General features: G+C 31.0%; 1 protein-coding gene across 1 annotated transcript in view; it reads left to right on the top strand.

Annotated features, from left to right (window-relative positions):
• LOC145314573 (uncharacterized) overlaps positions 1 to 26,666 on the top strand; it is a 62,739-nt gene that overhangs the window by 9,425 nt on the left and 26,648 nt on the right. The window contains exons 4-9 of the mRNA XM_080154550.1: positions 6,152 to 6,244; positions 8,805 to 8,863; positions 13,858 to 13,983; positions 15,592 to 15,752; positions 16,748 to 16,824; positions 24,619 to 24,675. Coding sequence (XP_080010676.1) covers positions 6,152 to 6,244; positions 8,805 to 8,863; positions 13,858 to 13,983; positions 15,592 to 15,752; positions 16,748 to 16,824; positions 24,619 to 24,675 — 573 coding nt within the window. The remainder of the gene's footprint in view (positions 1 to 6,151; positions 6,245 to 8,804; positions 8,864 to 13,857; positions 13,984 to 15,591; positions 15,753 to 16,747; positions 16,825 to 24,618; positions 24,676 to 26,666) is intronic.

Genomic DNA, 26,666 nt, shown 5'->3' with positions numbered 1-26,666 from the left:
CAAACCAATAGTGTCCAAACTTTTATGCTAATAATTTTAATCTTAGGAAGGGTATTTTTGTTTTTTTATCATCATTGGGTATGAATATTGTCCCTTGTTTTTTCATTTAAGATTCTTAGATTTTTTACATGTCACAGAAAAATTTCATATTTAACAGATCCCACTATAAATAAAATGAGATATTCTTTACTAGGAAATTTTTTTTCAAGAAAATAACATTATTTTGAAACAAATATTCTGTACTTTTGTGTATTGTGTGAGAAATACAATTGCAAAAAATATAGGGATTAAGGAAAGAGATGTGTGTTCTTTAATTATATTTTACGCAGAGAGACAGGAGACATGGACTGTAAATTACACTGGTACCCAAAGTTTTATAATAACTTTATTTTTGGCCTAAAAACTTTTGGGTATTAAATATTCAATAATTGGTTCAAACTAGGGTTGGGCCGGATATTTTTTTGGCCGGATACCGGATACCGGATATCCGGCTAATTTCAAATGCCGGATATCCGGTATCCGGCCGGATAACCGGCCAAATTACTACATATTAAAGTATCAAAAAAAAGTATAGTCCCTTTCGTGGCAACGCACCTTAAAGGGCGATTTATTGTAATTTTAAAATTGCTTTTAATAGGTTATTTTAGGTTAGATTTGGTTAGGTGATTGCCCCGCAGGGTTAGGCAATTGGCCCCGCAAGGTTAGAGTCCCCCGCGAGGGGCTAGAAATAGGAGGACAGCTACTGTGGAAATACGAATAATCGCTCCTTAAGGGGCGTTAACATGAAAGGGACTATACTTGCAAAAAAAAATTCTTCATAAACTGGTGTTTTATATTATACTAGCGGTTGCGTCATTAGTATCTAGGGATATTAGAAGGGACACGAATGTCCAGAAAAATAACTTAAAACCTTACAACGACTTTTTTTATAAAAATTAAACAGCCTAAAACCACCTTGGGACCTACAAAAGCTTCACTCTAAAGGAGAACCATATCGGTTTAGTGGTTAGCAAGATCCTTCGCTACAGACAAAAAAAAAGCCTACTTCTTTATATAATAGGATAGGATAAAATTAAGGTTAGAACTTAAAAATTAAGTAACTATTAAATGATCTTTCTACTTAGCAAATAAATCTAATTAACTATTACTACCCTCAATCTGTAATATCAACCCCTAATGGTTGAAGGATGGGCGGGGAGGTGGCGTTTAATGCCTGCCCCCCCTCTGTTTTTTTATATCCCATTTTCTGTGTATAAAAGGTAAAGGGCTATAACTGAGTGACTTTCGAAATATTTTTTACTGAACAAAGCATTTCATGTTATCTAATACTAAAATATTCTATAGTCGTACATCCTCATGTGTAATGTTGGTGTTCAAGTCGATTTCAGGTTCCAGGTATAATCCTGCAAGTCCTGAACCTCCAGGTCTCCAGTAATCTTTAAACGGTTCCTGTGACCGCAAATTTTTACTTGAAGATTTCAAATTTTAAACTTAGGTTTTTTTTATATATCTTCATGACATATTACAATTTCATAAAATCCGTTGCCGTTTACCTGCAAACCGTCGGTTTGCAGCTGGCAGCTGCCAAGTACAGCTGCCACCACCAAAATTTATGTCTTGAGATTTCTAATATAAAATTTACATAAAGATAAACATATTCAGAAAAAATTGTTCTTCTAGCTTCAATAATAAGAAAATTACAGCCATTTAAGATAAAAAAAACAGAGATTTTTGTTGTAAAATATAAAAGATTATATTGCCGGATATCCGGCCGATTAGTTATAATATCCGGTATCCGGCCGGATATTGAAAATGGCCGGATATCCGGCCACACCGGATATCCGGCCCAACCCTAGTTCAAACTATTATATTTTTTCAATCATTAATACAGTCTACTATTGGGGATAAATATCAATTGATCGTCTTTTGTATTATCCATGATTTTAAGAATCATGTCTATTATGTTAGCAATGTGAAATTATAGTTATTTTTCCGCTTATTTTTTAACAAATTTCCAGTTTATAAGTTAAATTATTTAAGTTCTTTGGACTAACAGTGTGAGGTACCAAACACCTCCTTGGCATCTAGCGGACGTGTTGCACATTATCCCAAAGACTATCATTTAAATAGAATATGTTTCCCTCATGTATTTCTTGTAATATGGATTAGCACTAAACCTTAGAGTAATATTTGGTGCACAATGTAAAGCAAATACAAATACAAATATTCTACCAGTAAGAATGGTAATTTCCTCTTTTGTTACAAATGGAGCACCAATATCTTGTCATCATATCCAATACTTAAAACGGATATCAATTTTTCGTTTTTGGGGGAGTACTTAAAATTGTACACAAAACAGAAAATTAAAGCAACTGCTCCCCTAGCATATCAGAAGAAAAAAATATAAAAAAGTATCTCTAAGTATAAAAACTAATAATATATAGCTTAAAACCCTTTCTATGACCTTTGTGAAGCTTCCCAAATTACTGAGATCTGAAGCTGAAGATAAAAGAACTTACCACTTACCATTTTAGGATATTAACATTATGGTATATTCAGAAAATAAATATTTAAATGATAATGTGATAATTGTAGTACACTGATGAAATATGTGATTCTTCAATAAGAATAACTATTTCCTCAATTTTCAATTTATTTTGAATATTTCAAATTTTGTACAATTATAATCAAAGAAGTAAGGATTTTATTTGTTCTGCCAGTGGCCTAGCCACTCTTTTTTTTTATCAAAATATAAGTAGATGAATTAGGTAAAGATGAAACAAAACAGTTTGAAAGTAAAGTTGCCTTCAATTTGTCTCATGAAAACTGTTACACTCACACATTTCTCAATTATTTTAATACATTTGGTCTGATGATGACAGGTTACAGCAGTGTAAAAAGGAACACATAGTTTAAATGATGAACATTTTAATTGGTAGAAAAGTTAGGAGAATAGAAATAATGTTTTGCTTTTCAAGTTTTGGCTATTTCTGTTCCTGTAAAATGAACATATGTAATATCTTTAAAAGGCTCCTTAAGTGGATAGAATTTGAAAATATTTTTAAAGTCAAAACATTTACTGTACCAATTTGTACTAATGACGAAAAAAAAAGAATAGCATTTTTAATAGACCAGTGATTTTAGCAGCACTGAAACCGTTTTTGTGTTGACTGCTCGTTGTCCTTTTTCTTGTCCGGGGTCGTTGTGGTGGTGGTGGGGGGGGGGGGGGGCTCATGGCTGGAGCATTGAATGAGAGGAAGTCTGGAAAAGCTAGGGTAAGAAGAGAGAAAGGCAGCTACAAGGGCTTCAATAAAACATATTTTCAAACAAATTATTTTAACCCTTTACAGTCGGGCCCCTTGCCGCACCTTAATCAGTCGGGGAGGGGGGGCGTTCAACGCCCCCCCATGTTATCTCAGTTCCTATTAGAGCTAGAGGGCTAAAAATTTTTGTGTAAGTCCCCTGTGTTATGATGAATTTCCGACCTTAAGTAAGTCAAGGTCAATTTTCGCTTCCTTCACCCTTTTATTTAACAACCTTTGTTTTTAGGTCCTTTTTTACTTAAAAATTTCAAACGGCTGTAATTTTTTTATTTTTGAAGCTAGAATAAAATTTTTTTGCAGAAAATATCAAAATATAAATTTCAGCGGCCGCAGCTGTACTTGGCAGCTGCCAGCCGCCGCAGTCAGCGGTCGGCGGGTAAACGGCGGCGGATCCTTATGAAATTTTATGTAGACATGTAAGAAAAGCTTAAGTTTAAAATTTGAAGTCTCTAAGTCAAAAATTGCGGCCACAGGAACCATTTAAAGATTTCTGGAGACCTGGAGGATCAGGACCTGGAGGATCATACCTGGAACCTGAAATTGACTTGAACACCTGTATTTAATATGAGGATGTACTACTAGAGGATATTTTAGTATTTTGGTAAGATAAAATGCTTTTTTTAAGTCAAAAAAATATTTTTGCTCTTTACCTGGATTACCCTGCCAGGTTTGCTGGCATCCTGTGCCCGCCAGGATGGAGATATTCAAAAAATTCCAACTCTCGGTTATGTGTCATACCCAAACTTAAAAAGTCACGCAGTTTGGGCTCTTTATCTTTCACACACAGAAAATGAGATAGAAAAAACCGGATGGGGGGGCGTTCAACGCCCCCCCCCCCGACCGTTAAGGGTTAACTGAATGGCCTTGTTTGAATTCTAATTGTATATGATTTACATATTTGTATTACTTGCGATAACTATTAGTAGAATTTATTACTACTTGTATGATGTGCGAATCATATCTGTAAAGTAACGGTATGTTAATCAATATTGAATATTTTTCTTCCATTTTTGCAATAATGTGCATTTTTATACGGGATGAAAGATACAGGGATAGGCCAATAGAAGTTAAAATATGCTGCCTGCATACCAAAAAATTACTTTGTATATCTCAAAAAATTTTCACGAAAGATTAAAGAAAATATTTAATTTTACTAATCTTGCAAAAAATCCTTCAAATTTTAAATTGTAAAAAATACATATACATATTTAGTATCCTTTTTTACTCTGATTTCCATCCATTAAAAGTTTTCAAACTATTTCAGAGTTTAATTGAATGAGTTTTTTGTAAAAAAAAGTTTATTTTTAATAAGCTATTCACAAAAATGAAAATAAAAAAATGTATTCATCAATAACATTCATATTACAGTTTTGAAAATATATTTACAATAATTTCATATTTCAACCTTGGCCTATCTTATATCACCCTACAGTGCGAGTAAAAGTGAAATTTAACGGGATGTAACCAATACAAGGTTTCTTAAAAATAATGGCACTTATAACAGTTTGTAATCCTATGAAATACATAGACAGTACAAAATATTTACAAAGAAGTTGTATCAACTTTTTTGCTTTTTATTTAAGATAGCTAGCCGGTTCTTTCAGTAAGTAGTAGATGTAAAATTTTTCATAGAATTCAGATATGCAATCGGTTTTTTTGTAGACCTCTTATTTTTTAAGTAATTTAAGTTTTTAAAAAAAATAATTAAGTCGGTTTTAAGGTACTAAAACACAACAAAATAAAAGAAGAAAATAGCCAGTATGAACAAAAATAGTAAGATCTTTAATTTGACACCTTACTTTTAAAATTCTGTTGAGTAATTGTTTAAAAAATCTATTTTTTTAACCTCGGTTTAATCAAAACATTAAACCTAAATATTTTCTCATACATACATAAAAAATATGGGTTCATATATACCATTAGAATGAGAAAAATAATATGAATTCATTCTAAGCAAAATTGAAAAAGTTTTAAAAAATTGTAATAAAAAATAGAAAAAATAAAAAGTTTATTTTAAGAATTGTAACTACTAAACAAGCCAATCACAAATCGCAAAAATTGACGAATCGGGAAGCTTAACTTATAAAATTAACCTATAGAATTGCCAGAAAAAAAGAAGAACGTTCATACAATAAATACAATAGATTTTACAATAAATATAGTGATATTAAAGAACATGTAAAGAATAAAAAATTATGAACAAATATGCATTAGTCTGTTTATAAACTTCAAAACAATGCAGTTAAAAATACATTATTGTTTCTTGTGTTTAAAAAATATCTGCTACATTGCATTGTCTTTTGTTTAGGTTTTGTTCAGGTTTGGTTCAAGCTAACCCTTTAAAGCCGAAAATTATGATTCTTAAAATAAACTTATTTTTTTTTATTATAGTTTTATAAAACTTTTTCAATTTTGCTTAGAATAGATTCATAATATTTTTCTGATTCTAAAGGTATATATGAACCCATGTTTTTTATGTCTGTTTGAGAAAATATTTAGGTCTAAAGTTTTTATTAAACCGAGGTTAAAAAAATAGATTTTTTCAATAATTACTCAACAGAATTTTAAAAGTAAGGTGTCAATTTTTGTTCATACTGGCCATTTTCTTCTTTTATTTTGTTGCGTTTTAGTACCTTAAAACCGACTTAATTATTTTTTTAAAAAACTTAAATTACTTAAAAAATAAGAGGTCTACAAAAAAACCGATTGCATATCTGAATTCTATGAAAAATTTTACATCTACTACTTACTGAAAGAACCGGCTAGCTATCTTAAATAAAAAGCAAAAAAGTTGATACACCTTCTTTATCAAATTAATTTTATTTTAGGCATTTCTTTTGAATGGTCAGATATGTAGAGAATTTCTCAGTGTTTTCCTCGCCAGTTCTGTTCTAGATTCTTTATCTATGCAATCTACACAGGTTAATAATTATTCTAAGGATAGATAGATATGTAGCCAGGTAGATCATGTGTTTCTAGTTAGTTCTGTTCTAGACTCTTTATCTATGCAATCTACACAGGTTATTAATTATTCTATGGATAGGAAAATATGCAGCCAGGTAGATCATGTGTTTCTAGTTAGTTCTGTTCTAGATTCTTTATTTATGCAATCTACACAGGTTAATAATTATTCTATGGATAGGAAAATAAGCAGCCAGGTAGATCATGTGTTTCTAGTTAGTTCTGTTCTAGATTCTTTATTTATGCAATCTACACAGGTTAATAATTATTCTATGGATAGGAAAATAAGCAGCCAGGTAGATCATGTGTTTCTAGTTAGTTCTGTTCTAGACTCTTTATCTATGCAATCTACACAGGTTATGTTCTATACATATAAATCATTATTCTATGGATAGATAGATATGTAGCCAGTTAGATCCCGTGTTTCTAACTATTAAATTTTCTTAATTGCTTCCCTTAAACTGTTTTTAAACTATTTTTGAATGGGGGGTCAAAAATATACTAGGACACATATAGAATCAGACTGCAGAGCCCAAATTTGAATTAAGTCCCCAATAAACTTTTTTTGGGGGATTTAAAAATTAATTTTTACTGTTGCTCTGGTCATTTTTACCAGATCAAAGGGTCTTTTTTTACTTCGTGTAATATTGTAACTTAGTGAACAATTTTATATAATTCACTTTATACTGATACAATAAAAAAAACATTACTCTGTTCAATGAAAATAATTTTTTTTCTAAAACAATCAATTTCATTGAAAAATCTGACATAATACAATAAAAAACATAATGCTGAATTTAAACCAATTAGAAATTAGAATTTCCGAAAGAGTGTTTTCACAAAGTGGCTTATTTCAAACGTAATTAAATAATTTTATTTAATAAAAATGAAAAGAATGAAAACCCTACTCATAAAAGATACATACTTTTTAAAAATATTTTTAAAAATATGTTTGAATAATCTTATTTTATATCATATTTGTATATGTGACAAAAATAAATTTGTTGTATTGCATAAACATTTGTTGTCATCTTAATTTATTTAACCCTTTACAGCCAATTTTTATGTGTTTTAATGTATAATAAACATGAAACATTTTTATGTTAATTCATTGATATATTGTAAAGAATTAATTTTTAATTAGTATTGATAGATAAAATCAAAAGACCTAACTTTACTGTATACTAGCATACAATATTTACGAAGCAAGACACTCTAAAAGCTGAGTATTTTACCTACAAAGGGAAGAAACATCACGATTCAGTAAAAATTATTTAATCCATAGTAAAAAATAAACTTTAAAATCCTAATAAAAGTTGATGTGGGCAATTGTTCTCATTTTTGGCTTTGCAGTATGATTCTACAGATGTCAAAGTATATTTTTAATATACCTTTTGAAAATAGTTTAAAAACAGTTTAATAATAAATTTCCTTTAGTTATTTACTTTAATTTACCCCGACGAAATATTAAAAAAAAAATCCATTTCAAGTTAACATGAATTGCCAAATAATTTTATCAAACATAAATAAATGTTTAAAGGGACTGTGAACGTAAATTTTTCTCATCTTAATATCAAATCTTAACATTATCTCACTCATAATATCTCACAGATAGAGCAAAACGCGCTTTTATTTGCTTAAAAAACGGCTTTTTCCGACGATTTTTATAAGGTACGGGGAAAGGAAGAAATTTTCCGTATTATATAAAATGTGCATTAAATTGCTTTTTTCTCCCATTATAGCTAAAATTAAACTTTTTCACATAGTTCTAGATTTTTCCTAACAGTTAAGCTGACTTTTAACATAATCCTTGCTTTAATCCAATGTATAGTTACTTAGAAATTGATAAAATAAGCAATATTTTTTTATTGAAAACCAAATACAATAACAAAGCCAGAAACAGGTTTTTTATTAGTATCCAATTAACTTTAAATGGCCCATCTCTCGCCCACCTTTAATTACAAATTTGTAAATAATAAAGACGCAATATTTCTTTATAAACAGTCTGATAAAAGTGTAAACTAATTCTCCAAAGTGGGTTATTTATTGTTCAACACAATAAAAAAGGATATCATTATTTTATATAACCTATGAGATTCAACCCTTTGTAGACAGTGAGGTATTTTTTTGTCAATAATACGAATTTAAAATATGTCTTTATTACCTAATTACTACGTTATAAAAGAACGAATTGGCAATTTTATAGCATAAATAAATCCTTAACAGTAAGTAAATTGTTTCAACTATATATGACAAGTTAAATATCCCTACAAACATTATAAGAAACAAAAACGTTCAGATTTTCCCTGTTTTTTCCTTTTTCCCTCTCAAAATACCATAAAATCAAGGCATTATTTCTGGATATTTTTGTGAATAGGACATTTTTGGTTGATCAGTGTAGTGAAATGTGGTTAGTAAATGTTAAGATTTGATAATCAGATGAGAAATTTTTACGTTCACACTCCCTTTAAATACTAAAAAGATAATCAACTCATAATAATTTTAAATAATTTGGTTTAGAATCTTGATGTTTGTAACTCTGGTGATATTTTTACATTTATGGTTCTTTGTGGAGAAAGGTAAGGCGTTTTTAGTGGCGGAGATACCCTAGAACTATGTATGTTAGTACGCCCTTCCGAATGTTTGTAACCATTTGACCTAAGGGGGGGGGGAAGTTTTGCCACTTTCGCGTAATCCGTGATTATTAGGCTAGGTATTGATGTGAGACTATAGGTTATTTGGGATAAAAGTTTACTTTTGGGTAGTACTTCACGTATATTTAATCATTTTTTGGATAGGTCTCCAGGTTCAGGTGCTGCAGGCTGGAAGGTGGTTTCTGGACAGGTAAAAAAATTTCAAAATTTTTGTTTGAAGAGTTAGAGATCAAATTATTAAACAATATATGCTTCTTTTTAGGTGTTATTGACATATTTGAAGAAAAAACTAAAATTTGCCTCCAGGTTCAGGTGCTGCAGGCCTCCAGGTCCACTCTGGACAGGTAAAAAATCAGATTTTTTATTTGACGAGTTAGAGGTCAACTTATAAAACAGAATATGCATCTTTATAAATGTCATGGACATATTTGAAGAAAAAACTAAAATTGGGCTCCAGGTTTAGGTGCTGCGGGCCTCCAGGTCCACTCTAGAGACAGGTATAAAATCAGATTTTTTATTTAAAGAGTTAGAGGTCAACTTATAAAACAGAATATGCATCTTTATAAATGTTATTGACATATTTGAAGAAAAAACTAAAATTGGCCTCCAGGTTCAGGTGCTGCAGGCCTCAGGTCCACTCTGGACAGGTAAAAAATCAGATTTTTTATTTGACGAGTTAGAGGTCAACTTATAAAACAGAATATGCATCTTTATAAATGTTATTTACATATTTGAAGAAAAAACTAAAATTGGGCTCCAGGTTTAGGTGCTGCGGGCCTCCAGGTCCACTCTGGAGACAGGTAAAAAATCAGATTTTTTATTTAAAGAGTTAGAGGTCAACTTATAAAACAGAATATGCATCTTTTTAGATGTTATTGACATATTTAAAGAAAAAATTAAAATCGGTCTCCAGGTTCAGGTGCTGCAGGCCTCCAGGTCCACTATGGACAGGTAAAAAATCAAATTTTTTATTTGAAGAGTTAGAGGTCAACTTATAAAACAGAATATGCATCTATTTAGATGTTATTGACATATTTAAAGAAAAAAACTAAAATTGGGCTTCAGGTTTAGGTGCTGCCGGCCTCCAGGTCCACTCTAGACAGGTAAAAAATCAAATTCTTTATTTGAAGAGTTAGAGGTCAACTTATAAAACAGAATATGCATCTTTATAAATCAATGTTATTGACATATTTGAAGAAAAAACTAAAATTGGGCTCCAGATTTAGGTAATGCAGGCCTCCAGGTCCACTCTGGAGACAGATAAAAAATAATTTTTTTTATTTGAAGAGTTAGAGGTCAACTTATAAAACAGAATATGCATCTTTCTAGATGTTATTGACATATTTGAAGGAAAAATGCAATCGGCCTCCAGGGTCAGGCGCTGAAGTCATCCAGGTCAAGTCTGGACAGGTAAAAAAAAATTTTTTAATTGAAGAGTTAGAGGGCAACTCATACAACAGAATATGCATCTTTTTAGATGTTATTGTCATATTTGAAGAAAAAATTAAAATTGGCCTCCATGTTCAGGTGCTGCAGGCCTCCAGGTCCACAGGTAAAAAATCAATTTTTTTATTTGAAGAGTTAGAGGTCAACTTACAAAACAGAATATTCATCTTTCTAGATGTTATTGACATATTTGAAGATAAAACTAAAATTGGGCTTCAGGTTTAGGTGCTGCAGGCCTCCAGGTCCACTCTGGACAGGTAAAAAATAAAATTTTTTATTTAAAGAGTTAGAGGTCAACTTATAAAACAGAATATGCATCATTATAGATGTTATTATAGAGGCAGATTTTAAAATTTTTTTTTTACCTGTCCAGAGTGGACCTGGAGGCCAATTTTAATTTTTTTCTCAAATATGTCAATAACATCTATAACGATGCATATTCTGTTTTATAAGTTGACCTCTAACTCTTCAAATAAAAAAAATAAAATTTTTTTACCTGTCTCCAGAGTGGACCTGGAGGCCTGCAGCACCTAAACCTAGAGCCCAATTTTAGTTTTATCTTCAAATATGTCAATAACATCTAGAAAGATGCATATTCTGTTTTGTAAGTTGTCCTCTAACTCTTCAAATAAAGAATTTGATTTTTTACCTGTCCAGAGTGGACCTGGAGGTCTGCAGCACCCAAACCTGGAGCCCAATTTTAGTTTTTTCTTCAAATATGTCAATAACATTTATAAAGATGCATGTTCTGTTTTATAAGTTGTTCTCTAACTCGTCAAATAAAAATTTTTATTTTTTACCTGTCCAGAGTGGACCTGGAGGCCTGCAGCACCTGAACCTGGAGGCCAATTTTAATTTTTTCTTCAAATATGTCAATAACATCTAAAATGATGCATATTCTGTTTTATAAGTTGACCTCTAACTCTTTAAATAAAAAAAAATGTTTTTTACCTGTCTCCAGAGTGGACCTGGAGGCCTGCAGCACCCAAACCTGGAGCCCAATTTTAGTTTTTTCTTCAAATATGTCAATAACATTTATAAAGATGCATATTCTGTTTTATAAGTTGTTCTCTAACTCGTCAAATAAAATTTTTTATTTTTTACCTGTCCAGAGTGGACCTGGAGGCCTGCAGCACCTGAACCTGGAGGTCAATTTTAGTTTTTTCTTCAAATATGTCAATAACATCTAAAAAGAAGCATATATTGTTTAATAATTTGATCTCTAACTCTTCAAACAAAAATTTTTAAATTTTTTTACCTGTCCAGAAACCACCTTCCAGCCTGCAGCACCTGAACCTGGAGACCTATCCAAAAAATGATTAAATATACGTGAAGTACTACCCAAAAGTAAACTTTTATCCCAATAACCTATAGTCTCACATCAATACCTAGCCTAATAATCACGGATTACGCGAAAGTGGCAAAACTTCCCCCCCCCCCCTTAACCTGGTCTTGAAATAGGTCAAATTTTTCAGTTTGTTGGTCGGTACAAGTATGTGAAACTTCCCTAAAAAGAAGAACTTAATCAGTTCTGTAAAAGTTGAAATATTAAGCCTCAGACAAAAAAAAACTTTACTACTTTGAATATTTATTTATTCATTTTTTGTATTTTGTTGATGTCCCTTTTGGATATATTGCTTTATTTTGTATCTTAAGCTTATTTTTCTCTTATCTTATAATTTCTAATCATAGATTCAATTTTCTACTCAATTATCTTGAAATATATTTTTCTTCTTAACTTATTTTTGTTGACTATTTAAAACAAAATATATTTTGTTCTTTTTAAACCTAATTCAATTTAGCTGTTTGTAAGGGTTAAACTCTTAAAATAGAAAGTTCTATTAAAAACAAAATGCTTAAAAAGATAAACAATATTTTTAATCGGTCTATTCTAATTGTCATTGGAGTTTGTTAATTTATTATTTAATGATAAAATTCTAGATTATTGTTTTTAGCTTTTATTTAATTCAGATATTCTTACCCTTTACAAAATATAGTTCACTTTATTCTAATTTCACCTAAAAATGTTTTTACAATTTTGAGAATATTTCTCCTTGTAAAGCATAAAAAAATAAAATTATGAATTATAAAGTTTCTGCTTACTCAGAATTTTAGAGAATTTTATTTCATCATGAAAATTAATTCATAAACCTGTATTTTTAAAACTTTTCATTAATTCAAAAAAAATGTATTTTCCAACTTTTTCTGTGGAATAATAGTTTTTCCAGCTTTGAAACCGATTGATATCCGTTGGATTAGAACCGGTTCTAAGCTATACTAAAAAAATTATGTATAATATCGTATTACATACAATTTTCCACAAATATTAAATTTAAGAAATCATAAAATAATCATTACAATATTATTTTTTATTTTGATATCCGCGGAAAGCTGTCTATAATAATATGTATTAAATAACTATAATTCATTCATATTTTTCTGAAAGAAATGTTATGAATATACATATATTTTAAACTAAAGCTGCTATAATAAAATTTTTTTCAGTAATTCCCAATTGCAGTCGCTTAAAAATGTAGAAAGCATAGAAAGAAATAATATACATACAGCCTATAATTAAATTACTTTAATAGACTAAAAGGCCAACAGATTAGACATAAAGACGACAGACTGACGGACAAGATCATAAACAGATAGACAGACTATCAACTTAAGTACATGTTAATTGTCTAAATTTTTGTGTGAAACTAATGTTAGATGCAGGATAGACAGACAGTAAACTGTTAATTCCAACCACAAATCCTATATATCCTAGCCAGGGATAGGTTTAATGAAAAATAATGACAATTGGGTCTATAAGAAGAGCAGCTATACAAGGAAGAACGATTTTTTATAGTATTCTACAATAAAGATATTTCAATTTTGAATGTCATTTTGGTTTTTAATTTATTATGATTTATATAAACTTTTGAAAATGTCTTTGCAAATATTTTTAGCACTTTTTAACTGAGTTTACAAGTCCTTGCACTTTCACGTAACTACTTATTATGTTGTTAATACCTGTAGATTATGATGTAACATTTTCATATCAAAATAAGAAAATTAAGGGGATTTATTACTAGATAGGCACTGTAATGAAAGAACCAAAAAAGATTCTTTCAGATATTGATAACTGATTATAAATAATAAGAAAAATAGATATTGTGAATCAAGATCTATGTAATAATAAATTGAGTATAAATTATGAAATAATATAGAATATATGTGGATATTATGACAGGGAAAAATTATCGTCAAATTAGGTTTCTTACATGGATATAATTTATTGGTCAGTTCGTTCATCCAGTAGGAGAGGAGGGATGAGGTAAAGAGAATGGATGGAAGTATCCTTATTTTAGCCAACTACGAGTTTCAATTTATTATAGTATGGAGTAAGATCTAAGTAATAATAAATTCATAAAACTATGTTATTTTTTTAAGGAATTATATTCCTAATTGATTTTTTTTTATCGTAGGCTTGGTCGTTTGACAATTCATCAGCATTGTGCAACAGAAAATCCTGAATCCAAGTCCTGGGCTAACTTTCTTCAGAATTCTATTGGAGATCCATTTATTCTTTCCTGTCTTTCACAATTGTCAAGGTAATAATAATGAAGCCCTTTATAGGCCATTACACAGACTATATTACCAATGGCAGGCCAGTATACATTTATTTGTCGAATCGTAGGCCAGTATTATGTCATTTTTATAGGCACCATAAAAAGCTTCAACAAAATAATTATATAAATATATTTAGTATTTTGTATATCTTTCAAATATCCTTTTAATATAATTTGTTTAGTTCGTTTATTTTTTTATCCTTATATAAAAGTCTGTGTCTGATTGTGTGTTTGTCTATCTGTCTGTCTGTCTGTGTACCGAAGGATCTAAGTTCTCCTTTAGAGTGTAGCTAGTACTGGGAAGGTTTATAGCCATTTTTAATGTTGGGTACCCCACCTTCCCAAGAGAAAATACCTCTTGAAAAATTACTCCCTCCATAAATATGTTTTCTTTTTCAAACCCAAAAATAAAAGGGGGGTGGATCGACTCCTCCCGCTTTCCACTTCTAGTGCCCCTAGAGGCCTTTAGGGACGTAGCCACTAGTTATGAACATGTCACAAAAATTAATACAGCATATTTGTGACTATGTAAAAATATCTGCTGGAAATCTTAAATACGTAAAATCAAATACTCTAAGTACACACATTTTATAAAATAACTTTGATGATGTCATTATCTCTTATACTTGAAAATTATTATCAGATTACTAAGAGTGTAAAGTAATCTAATTAAACTTTCATCTTAACTTCATCATAGTCGAAATTATATCAAAACAAGCATGAAAACATTGAAGGAAAAAATGCTTTAATCTGCATTTTTTATCTTAAATTTAAGAGAATGTTATTGTACCAAAATCATCTTGAAAGACGGACATAGTATTAAATTGTATTGTAGACTAGAGGCTACGCCTCAAGCATATAGGGCCTCCATATTCGAAGGGGAAGGGATAGTAAACAAATTGCCAAGAACAACCTAAGACTTTAATTTAGATTTGGATAATTTGTAGCCTAAAACCACCCCAGGAATAATGTAAAGCTTCCCTAAAAATTGAAATTCAAATTAGGTTAGCAAGATCTTAACTAAAAAACAAAATAATTATTATTTCATATTATAGACTAGCGGCTACGCGATTTTGCGATTTATCTTAGGAAGGTGGTGGTTCCCTCCCCCAAAATAGCTATAAACCTTTCAAGGACCTATGAGAAGCTACCATGTAAAGAAAAAAATATCAATTTAGCGGTTTGCGAGATTCTTCAGTACAAACACACAAACAAACAAACAGACAGACAAACAGACAGACAAACAGACAGACAAACAGACAGACAAACAGACAGACAAACAGACAGACAAACAGACAGACAAACAGACAGACAAACAGACAGACAAACAGACAGACAAACAGACAGACAAACAGACAGACAAACAGACAGACAAACAGACAGACAAACAGACAGACAAACAGACAGACAAACAGACAGACAAACAGACAGACAAACAGACAGACAAACAGACAGACAAACAGACAGACAAACAGACAGACAAACAGACAGACAAACAGACAGACAAACAGACAGACAGACAAACAGTCAGACAAACAGAGATCCTGTTACTTTATTTAGGATTTAAAATTTGATGGAATTTCATTTCAGTATCTCCAGCCTTTGTGTGCATCATGTGGCCACTAACGACATGCTGTACGTCATCTCCACTGTGTGCCACAGGCTTGTCGTCCTAGACATCTCTCATAGCAACAAAGTTACGGATATTGGTCTCGTGCATCTCTGTGGACTTTTGAAAGGATCCTCTGCAGGTATTGTTTCTTAATCACAAATGACAAGAAGTTTAGATTTTACTTAATTTTAATGGCCGAATATCTACTTTTATCTAAGATTTTTGTTAAGAGATCAGAAAGAAAAAAAAATATTTTGGTTGAATATATTTTCATCACATCGCTAATTTTAGAAATGTTGACAATTATTCATTTTTTATGTTATTGCTAGAGGCATTTGATAGAAGGGGGGGGGGGGGGTTAGTTCCTAAAATTTACATTTTTAGTTTTTAAAAAGTAAAAATACTTTTTTGTATAAGGGTGAATTGTCTTCGGAGTTAATAATTCATCTTCCCAGAACCATATTAGTCCAGCGGGTATTAAGACCCATCAGTACAAACATAAACACGCAAATATCCTGTTGCTCTTATTAGAAGCGAAGCTACTCTATAATTCAAAATGTCCGTCCGTCCGTCTGTCTGAGACAAGGTGGGGGAAACGTGATTTTCTCGGCTTCTATGAAAGATAGACAGCTGAAATTTTTAGCGAAGATTCCCATGACATATGCGCATCTAGGCTATACATTGTTTTGTCCATCTCTTTGTTAATTGGGGTGCTAGATCGATTCCTAGATTTTTATATTTTCTCGATTTTCTCTATTCCTATTTAGGATTGACAGCTTATATCATCAGGGACTGAATATGCCTATATTCTACATGTTTCCATCAAGCTTCATTAAGATTTGTCTTATAATTGCTTTGCTAATTCGATTCCTAGATTTTTAAGTTTTCGTGATTTAAAGGTTGCGTGATTTTAAAGGCTTGGGATTTCCCTATTTTATCAAGTTTAATGAATATTGTATGACACTGCTTTATAGTAAATTTTTTCCCGATATCCATTCAAAAATTTTGAGCTTTGCTACTTATGGATGTTGTCATCCTTGTTTATAGAATTTTTCATCTGAAAAATACATATTTTATCTCCAACCATTTAATTGTGAGGGAAAACATTGATTTCATTCTATCTGTCTATTTTAGGTTACCGCGAGGTTGGACCCAGAGGATGTAGATATCTTAGAGAACTTTATTTCAACCCACAATCCTCAGCTGTTGAGGTTTGTTATTTGTCCTACGTAAGGATAGACATATAGAATAGAATAATAAACATTAAACAGAAAATTAAAGAATTGAAAGACTTACGTAAAAAAAAGTTGTGTTGACAGTCATTTGAATTTAGACAGTTTGATAAACATGTTTATTAGGATATATAAGTTGGAAGGAATTTTAATGTTAGAGGGAGATTTGAAATCTGCATCAAATTTTAAGGATTTTTTATAAAATTCGTTTTTTGTATAATTCTTTATCTAAAAGCGGAAATACAATTAAAGTTCATAAATATTGACCAACAGAATAGGTGGATTGGAAACTACCTGCGCTCTAATTGGGTGAATGATGTACGACACTTAAGCTTCTCCAATCAGAGCGCAGATAGTTTTCAATCCACCAATCACAGATGTCAAAATTAAATAACTTAAATTGTATTTCCGCTTTTAGATAAAGAATTATACAAAAAACTAGTTTTATAAAAAATCCTTAAAATTTTATGCAGTTTTCAAATCTCCCCCTAACATCAAAATTCCTTCCAACTTATATAACCTAATGTATATGTAAATTTTATTTTCTATTAAAAACTTGCTAAGATTTGTTTGATGTTACAGATGTCAATAGGATAGACATATAGAATAGTTAGAAAATTAAACAAACCATTTAACTATCACATGTTTTCCCAATCGCTATCTGTCTAGATTGTCTTTATGTCAGACAGATATTTGAAATGACATAGAGACAGGCGGATAAGCTATTAGCTGTGGATGGATTGACAAATTTTAAATAATACTGAGGGGGATTCTTTAAAATAATTTGAAGGGTTATTACCATAAGATTTTATTTAATTTTTGTAGATTTTTTATGTGATTTTGGAGGATTTTTCACGAAAACAATTTTTCTTAAGAATCCACCTCTGGAAACTTGTAAATAAAATATGTAGATTTGTTCATATCTTTCTACTAATTGGCCAATTGTCACAAACTAAATAAAATTTATTGATTTTTTTATTGAAATTTGTGTGGGTTTGACGTTGGCAAAACATTTGATATAAATATTAATTATCTAATATCTAAATTCTGGATAATATGAAACGTTAACAAGAAGGAATACTGGGATAGGGCATTAGAAGATATATCAATATTTCAACTTATTTTGCATTGAATTCTACCTTATGTAGATGACCATTATTAAAGTTATCAAAGTGTTGTTGTAAATTTATTTATTTGCCACTATCTAGGGATCTAAAGGGATAAGACAATGGCCGATCAGTTGATATATATTCCCAATAATGATACACAAAATTACCCCTTCTTTAAATAACAATTAGTGGTTGAAACGTTTGGACGCTATTAGTATGGAACCAACCAATCAGAGTTCAATAAAAGTCCCCAAAGTTGTTATCATAACAAATAAGAAAACGTTATCATAAAACTTTGGGGACTAGTGTAATAAACAACCCATTGTCTCCTCCCTCCATGGTCTTTATTCCTTTTCTTCCTGATAAATAGACGATTAATTTTATAAATATGTCTCATTAAATAAGCAATTACATTACATTAGTTTAAAATGCATAGAAATGTCAGTAGAAATAAATTAAATTTACAAACATATTTTTCATAAAAACTAGGTTACCTACTAAGAACAAAGAAAAAAACAGGGAGATATTATATCCGTAAGTAGAGCAGCTACAACAAAACATATTAATTTAACAACTAACTGTAAAATGTTAAAGTATTTAAATTAGACAAATACCATTAATGTCTAGTAACATCTTATTGTTTCTGCTGGAAGCATGAATATCTGTTTGTAGGTAAAGTGAAAAGAAAAAGAAACAACGAAGCAAAGAGTCGCTGTGCTATATAGACAAACACTAAAATTAGCACATTTAAGTTGTTTTTTGTTTACCTAAAATGTTTGTACTTTTTATTGCAATGTTTACAAAAACGTATAACATTCATAAAGGTAAAGGATGATATTCTGAAGCGCAATTTTTCTGTAATTACGGCTTGTCTGTCCGCTATTGCTTAATCGTATAGCTTTAATTATAAATCTAATTATTCGTTTTTGAAATTGAATTATCTCATCAATTTTAGATATGATATTTCAATTCATTTGCAGTATTTGAGCAACTTTGTGAAATTATAAAATAACAAAGATTTGTATCTGGTGTTTTCGTTTTAAATCCTGATATAAAAGTTGTGTTTTTGATTATTAAATCCTAAATCCCCAAAAGATACTTTTGAACAAGATCAATAATGTACATCATAAAAATATTATACAGATTATGTTCAGTTTTTACTGTATTATATAAAGTAGAAGAGTTTATTTCTCTTAAGATCTCAATTATCGAACTGGTTGACTTCTTCTTCTTAGGGAAGCTTCACTTAGTTCCTGGGATGGTTAAAAGTTTGTTTTATTTTTAAATTTATTTCATGGAATGGTTTTAGGCTTTTTTATGCCCATTAAATATATAAATTTATATACCCCTTTGAATAAAGATCCACTAGATACTAGCGACACAGCCACTAGTATTTTATAAAGTAGCTTTTTGTCCAAAAATTTAGATTTAAAAAACTACCGTACTTATGGATTTCTCCATCTTAGGGAAGTTTCACATAGTTACTGATCACGATATTTGTTTTTCTAGTTTTCATATAACAAAGTTATAAGGTTGTTATGCTATTAACCCTTACAGCTCGGGCCCCAATTCCCACCTTAATAGATCGGGGGGGGGGGGGGTCATATTGACCCCCCCCTCTATCTCGGCTCCTGTTACAGTTAGAGACATAGAATTTTTTTCTGGTGGTTCATGTGTATTTTTAGAGAAAATTGCTTTTTCTAGTCATAGCAGTCAGACCGCTCCTTAGCCGCTTTTTAGCGGCCAGCCGCTAAATATTAAAACAGCTGTAGAGCGGCCAATTTTAAAGCTAGGATCACCAAATTTTAGGACGAACTTTTATTTTTTATAACAAAAAAATTACTTTTTCTGACCATCGCCGAAAAACTGCAAATAACGGAAACCGCCATTTTCGGCGGTTACGGCGGTAAAACGGCGGTTGGCGGCGCCAATTAATATTTTTATCTGTTTCTGATCACAATAAAAGACTACATAAAAAATTTGGTTGGTCTAGAGCTGTTTTGAAATTCGGCAGCTGGCAGCCTAAAAGCAGCAAAATTACAGGTAGGAAATAGAAAATCGGTCAAATATCGGTCAAGGAGTGGTCAAACGGTCATGACCTTACTACTCACGGAAGTTTATTATTGCTCAAGGATGTACCACAAAATTTTTTAGGTCTCTAGCTGTAATAGAAGCCACTATATACATGATGTAAGTTTACAGTAAAAGCCGGACAAAAAATCGGTCATAAAATCGGTCAGGAAGCGGTCAAACGGTCAAACGGTCATAACACCACTATTCTCAGATGTTCATTGATATCCCAGTATTCACCAAAAAAAAATTTAGGTCTCTATCTTAGACACAAAAGTCATAATGAAGAAATTAAGATTTATTTAGAATTTTTTCTAAATTTAGTGCCACCTAACCGACTTTGACCGGACGCCACGACCGACACAGACCAGATATCCTTATAAGACCAATTCTTGCCGACGTGTAATTACTAAACTTAAAAAGTCATGAAGTCACAACTCTCTATCTTACCTACAAAAAAATGACATTGAAAAAACTAGAGGGGGGGGTCAATATGACCCCCCCCCCCGATCTGTAAGGGTTAAGAAAGTTTGGACCACGGGTATCCGATTCTTATTTGTATTTCCTGTTCTAATATACGGAGATTTGATGGATGTTTCAGGAATTAGAATTTTTGCATATTTTTTCTTATTAATAAAAGATAAAATGTTATATATATCAATTAAAAGTACATTTTTTTTTAATTTTGACCTTTCTAATTCTGAGGTTCTTTTCATAACATCTTTTACAGACAACCAACTCATTGATTGCAGGATATTTTGCTACTGTTTACGTATATATAATATAATATAGAATAATTTGTGTATGTTTGTCTTTATGTCCGTGTCAAGCTTATAATTCCTAATTACTTGGGTTAGGGGAGAAGCAAAATGTGACAATTTTGAATTCTAAATTGTCACCTGCCGCTAAAGTCTTGGCTGCATAAAATTTTAATTGCAATTATAATTAAAAAGCCTTATATTCTTGAGAAATAGGCAAAGTAGATAAAAAGCTTTTGCCCTGGACTAGTTCAATAGACATAAAAAGTAGCGCCTAAAATAAAAACATCTCTTTTTTCAATTGATGAAGCTGCTTTTAGACATACTTATCATTGTTTTGAATTACTAGAATAATTCAAAATTTAAAAGAAAGAATTTATTTTTTTTTAAATAGTTGCAGTTGACAGAATATTGCTCAAAAACAAACAATCAAAAAAAACTTGAAAACAAACTTTTAGCGGTCAAACGGCTGAACTTTGGAGCATTAAAAGTTCTTAGTTTTTGTCGTTGTTGACATAATCTATTCCTGTACCATATTTACCGAGAACTGCACAAGATCCAAACTAAATTTGATATTTGATTTTCTTACTATTCAACTCTGTTCTTTTTCATCTTTTAGAAATGGATTTAAAATATACGTGGATATTATGACAGAGGAAAATTTTTTGTCAAATTAGGTCGCTATGTCATTTAGTGGTCAGTTCGTTAATCTAGTAATATTGGAAGGTTTGGGATAATTATGTGGATGGCGGAATTGTTGTTTTAGCCCGCTTCGTGGTTCACTTTATCACAAAACATGGAAAAAATGTTTATAATTTATCCATTCTTATAGAACCATCTAAAATATAAATATTTGACTAAATATAAATTTAAGAGATTAACACCATCAGACTTAATCTGTTTTTTTTTGGTTTGGTTTCAGGTAAATCAATTTAAAAGATTAAACATTATTAGGTATTAGTTTAGGTTAGGATTAGATTGTAAAAAGAAATTGAGTAATAGTTTTCAACTTTTACATAAATAATTCCATACTTTCAAAGAGATAGTTTTGTGCATCAATAAACCAATTTATCACCCATTGTCATTTCTCTGACGATAAAAATATACAGTTACATTTTTACCATTTAAACCGGAAGGTTTTTTTCACAATTTAACTTTTATTATCAGGATTTCATCTTTATTCAATTTTGCCTTATTTGATTTTGTTAGTAGCCCCCCACCCCCCTACCCTTTTCCACCACGGATATGTTGGCCAAGGCGCCCCCCAACCCAACTCTAACCAAAAATTATGTATTTGAACCAATGCACACTGGTCCGAAAACGGAGATTTGGGTCAACAATTCGTTTTCAGCCGTATTTTGGCCAATTTTGATGCCCAATACGGCAAAATGGGGGTTTTAGGGGCCAGGGAGTCCATTTATGAGAAAAAAAATATATGACCTCGAAGATCAAAGACCGTTAAAATGACCTTTAAAGTCTGATTTTTGCCGTTCTCGAGGTTTTATTGGACATTTAGGGCGGGAAGGAGTTGTCAAATCAAGAAGACTCTGAAATACTTTTTTGTAGACAATTGCATTGGCTAAATATCATGTGAAGTAAAAATTTTTTTGAAAGTACAACCAGTTTTTCACTAGCTGCAAATTTCAAATTTGCGCGTTTTTAATTTTTAATATCTTGATTATTTTATCTAAATTTTCTTGATTTAATCCATTTAGAAAATATTATATTTTAAATCATTGTTATTTCATCTAACTAAAGGCTAATAAAATTAGAGCATATTTTATAAGGATGTGTTTGTTTGGGTGTTAAATGTGTGTTTGAATGTGTGTGTGTGTCTCTCCTCACTCTACGCTACGACATAAACTAGGCGTCGCGGATGCATACAGACACAAACACACACACACACACACGAAGACTTATAAAGAGTAGGCTGAAAGGATAATATCAACTATATGAATATAAAACAATAAAATTGACATTTAGAAATTTATTTTAACTAATCTACATGAAATATAACAGATTTTTATACTATTTAGCTATTTCGTATGTTTTCATTTTGTTTCTCAGATATTACTCCGCAAAAATAGATCCTTCCCCCCTCTACGCATTCGGAATAATTTTAAATTACAACATCGTACAAATTTAATCGATCTAATAGTTTTTAAGATATTGCACAAAACGAACAAAACCGGATGCCATATATATCGTGAAATATGAAGTTAATTACAATATCAACAAATTCTCTTTAATAAACATGCGAAAAGCTCAGAGAGTACTCAATAAGAAAATTTTGCCAAACTTACCCTTATCTTAAAAACTAAGAAAAAAAAACACATTTTTGCATTTTGTACCATTTTTTGTGCTATAAATAATTTTTGAACTTATATAGGACTTATTTTAGTTGGACAATTTCCAACATGCGGATATTTGATTTTATCAGATTTAGGCAAGTATAGCCAATTTAACAATGTCAATAATACGTTCTTAGATTTTAGAGTTCTGCAGCATTGGCCCCAAATTATTTAAAAAAACATATTATCAACATGGGTTGATATTTAAAATATAGGTGGCCCAGGATGTCTTTGAAGGCTGGCAGGTCAACTTTTGTCTAAATTGATGGGTAGGAAAAATTGAATTGTTGACCCCTCCGGACCAGTGTGCAATGGCTACAGCACAATATAAAAAATAAATGAATAAGTAAAGTCAACGTGAATCCGCCAAATTTAGATATTTTTTCCGTTGAAATCTGAACTGAATTTTTGATGTATTTCAGGAAATTGCTATTTTCCATCAATTTTGATCAAACATGTATTCAACATTCTATAATAAGTCGAATTACATCAAATTTATATAATTTTGAGATGAATTGCAACTGCTCTATAATAAGGCTTGCATGTTAGTTAAAATACTCAAATTTATTGGCGAATTGGTACAAATTTATATTCTTTTGGGTAATTGTCTGCATATGATTACATTAATTTAACTTGCAAATATACAGTGTTTTCCGCGCATTATTCATCTAAAAAGATGTTTTTGTTGCTGTGCCACTTATTGACATAATTGTTCTAGTTAATGTATATTCAATATGGAATAAATTGTTCAATTTTAATCTTGTGTATACTTATTCAGTTATTCTAACAGAAATATAAGAATAAAAGCATATTCTGAACCCTTTTTTCGTCAAATCTAAGAAGGAACATTTCTAGCAGACAAAAGTATTGTTTACTTTCGACTCAAGCTGATGTGGATTCTTAAAAAATGATAGACTCGCTACTCGATAGTGAGTAGCCAGCCTACCTTTTTTTAAGAATCCACCTCTGTTTGAAGCTTTCAAATTTAAGACGAGATTTTTGGGCAATTAATTCTGATTCCGCAAAGCTTTCTACTAAGAAAATATACTGTTTACAGCTGACTTTTATCTATGTATGAAATGAAAAAAAACATGCGTTTGTAACAAAATGTGTACACAATTTCAACCAATGAAATTAAATGTATGTACCGATGCGATTCTCCTATTGGCTCAATCAGACATTACCTCTCTTTCTTAGTACCTTTATTGTTATTTTCATCATGGAAAATATCAACAGAAATAAATGTATTCATTTACAATCGAGGAAACACAAATTGTCAAGAATCAAAATTATATATTATACATGTAATAAACTAACCTATACCTTTTGTATTTACATATTTACCTATATATATATATATAATGCAAAATTCCTGTAGACTGAACAAAATGATAAAAAAGTTTTTGTCCTATAGTTTTATTCTTGCAACTTAAATTATTAGTATGAAATTACTAAGGATAAAATTGATAAGATACTATTTTTTAGGATCAGATCATGCCTAGAGTGACTGCTTGTCTTTTGCGCCATCTCCCTGCTTTACAGGTGAACTGGTATTTATCTACCTATCTATTTATCTATGTCCAGAGTAACTGCTTGACTTTTGCGCCATCTCCCTGCTTTACAGGTGAACTAGTATTTATCTACCTATCTATTTATCTATGTCCAGAGTAACTGCTTGACTTTTGCGCCATCTCCCTGCTTTACAGGTGAACTACAGTATACGTTACGAAAAATGACCGGTTTTTAAAATGGTCTATCCCCCCCTTGAATGAAGTTGTAACCCATTTTTTTTGTATGTGTGATCTTTATATACATGTATAATGGTGTTTGTTGTGGTAAATTATATCCTTGAACATTTTCCGACATTTAGCAGGCCATGAAAGAAAATATTCAAAATGAAAAAATTCCAACCCTTTTGTATTTTAAGAGAATTTTGGTTAAGCCGAAAAATCATAGATTTTGAGGTCTTGATACATACTTTTTGGGCTCAAATGACTTGTATGAGAGCTAGGAAGTCGGGTAAGGTGTCTATGGAAGCAGAATTTTATGCTGAAGATAAAACTCGACACAACCCCTATGCTTAATTCAATTTTACTATGTGATTTTTCGGCTTAAGTAAAATTTACTTTAAAAAATAAGGGTCGGAATTTTTTCATTTTTAATTTCTTCTTTTAAAGCCTGCTGAATGTCGGAAAATGTTCTTTGATCTAATTGATCGCAACAAACACCATTATACATGTATATAAAGATCACACATACAAAAAAATGGGTTACAACTTCATTACAGGGGGGGATAGACCATTTTAAAGACCGGTCATTTTTCGTAACGTATACTGTAGTATTTATCTACCTATCTATTTATCTATGTCCAGAGTAACTGCTTGACTTTTGCGCCATCTCCCTGCTTTACAGGTGAACTAGTATTTATCTACCTATCTATTTATCTATGTCCAGAGTAACTGCTTGTCTTTTGCGCCATCTCCCTGCTTTACAGGTGAACTAGTATTTATCTACCTATCTATTTATCTATGTCCAGAGTAACTGCTTGTCTTTTGCGCAATCTCCCTGCTTTACAGGTGACTAATCTATATATTTTTTTTATCTCTATGATGAATATCTTTATAATTTATTGGTTCATTCATCCATTAAATAAAAGAATTTCATCCATCCACGATTTCATCTTCTTTAAGCATCTATCTATCTACCTATCTATCAATATATATATCCATCTTTCTCTCCAACTTTCCATCTACATATTTAGGTACTAGACCTTGCCAATCTTCATGCAGGAATAGAATATTATTTGACATGGTCCAGATACGTCTATCTATCTATCTGGCTACACATCAATCTATCTATCCATCATCTATCTAGGTTCTTCTTTAACTATCTATCTACCTATCTATCAATATATCTATCCATCTTTCCCTTCAACTTTCCATCTACATATTTAGGTACTAGACCTTGCAAATCTTCAATTGAAATAGAAAATTATTTGACAGGGTCCAGATGCATCTATCTATCTATCTGACTACCCATCAATCTATCTATCCACCATCTATCTAGGTTCCAAACCTACTTGCTTGAAAAGAACATTATTACAAAGGGTCAAGAAAATCTACAAATATATCTATCTATCTAGCTATCCATCTGTATATCCATCTATCTATCTAGGTACTAGACCTTGCAAATCTACATGCCGGAATAGAACATTATTACAAAGGGGCAGGATAATCTACAATTATATCTATCCATTTGTCTCTCCATCTGTCTATCCATCTATCTATCCATCTATCTATCCATCTGTCTATCCATCTATCTATCCATCTATCCATCCATCCATCCATCCATATAGCCTTGCAAATCTACATGCTGGAATAGAATAGTATTACAAAGAGTCTAGATAATCTACAATTATATCTATCTATCTAACTATCCAAATGTCTATCGATCTGTCTATCCATCTATCTATCAATATATCTATCCATCTTTCTCTCCAACTTTCCATCTACATATCTAGGTACTAGACCTTG

The sequence above is a fragment of the Acartia tonsa genome, chromosome 3 (assembly GCF_053477335.1).
Source record: "Acartia tonsa isolate MP-2025a chromosome 3, ASM5347733v1, whole genome shotgun sequence".
Taxonomy (NCBI): Eukaryota; Metazoa; Arthropoda; class Copepoda; order Calanoida; family Acartiidae; genus Acartia; species Acartia tonsa.
This window is presented reverse-complemented; position numbering and strand designations above follow the sequence as displayed.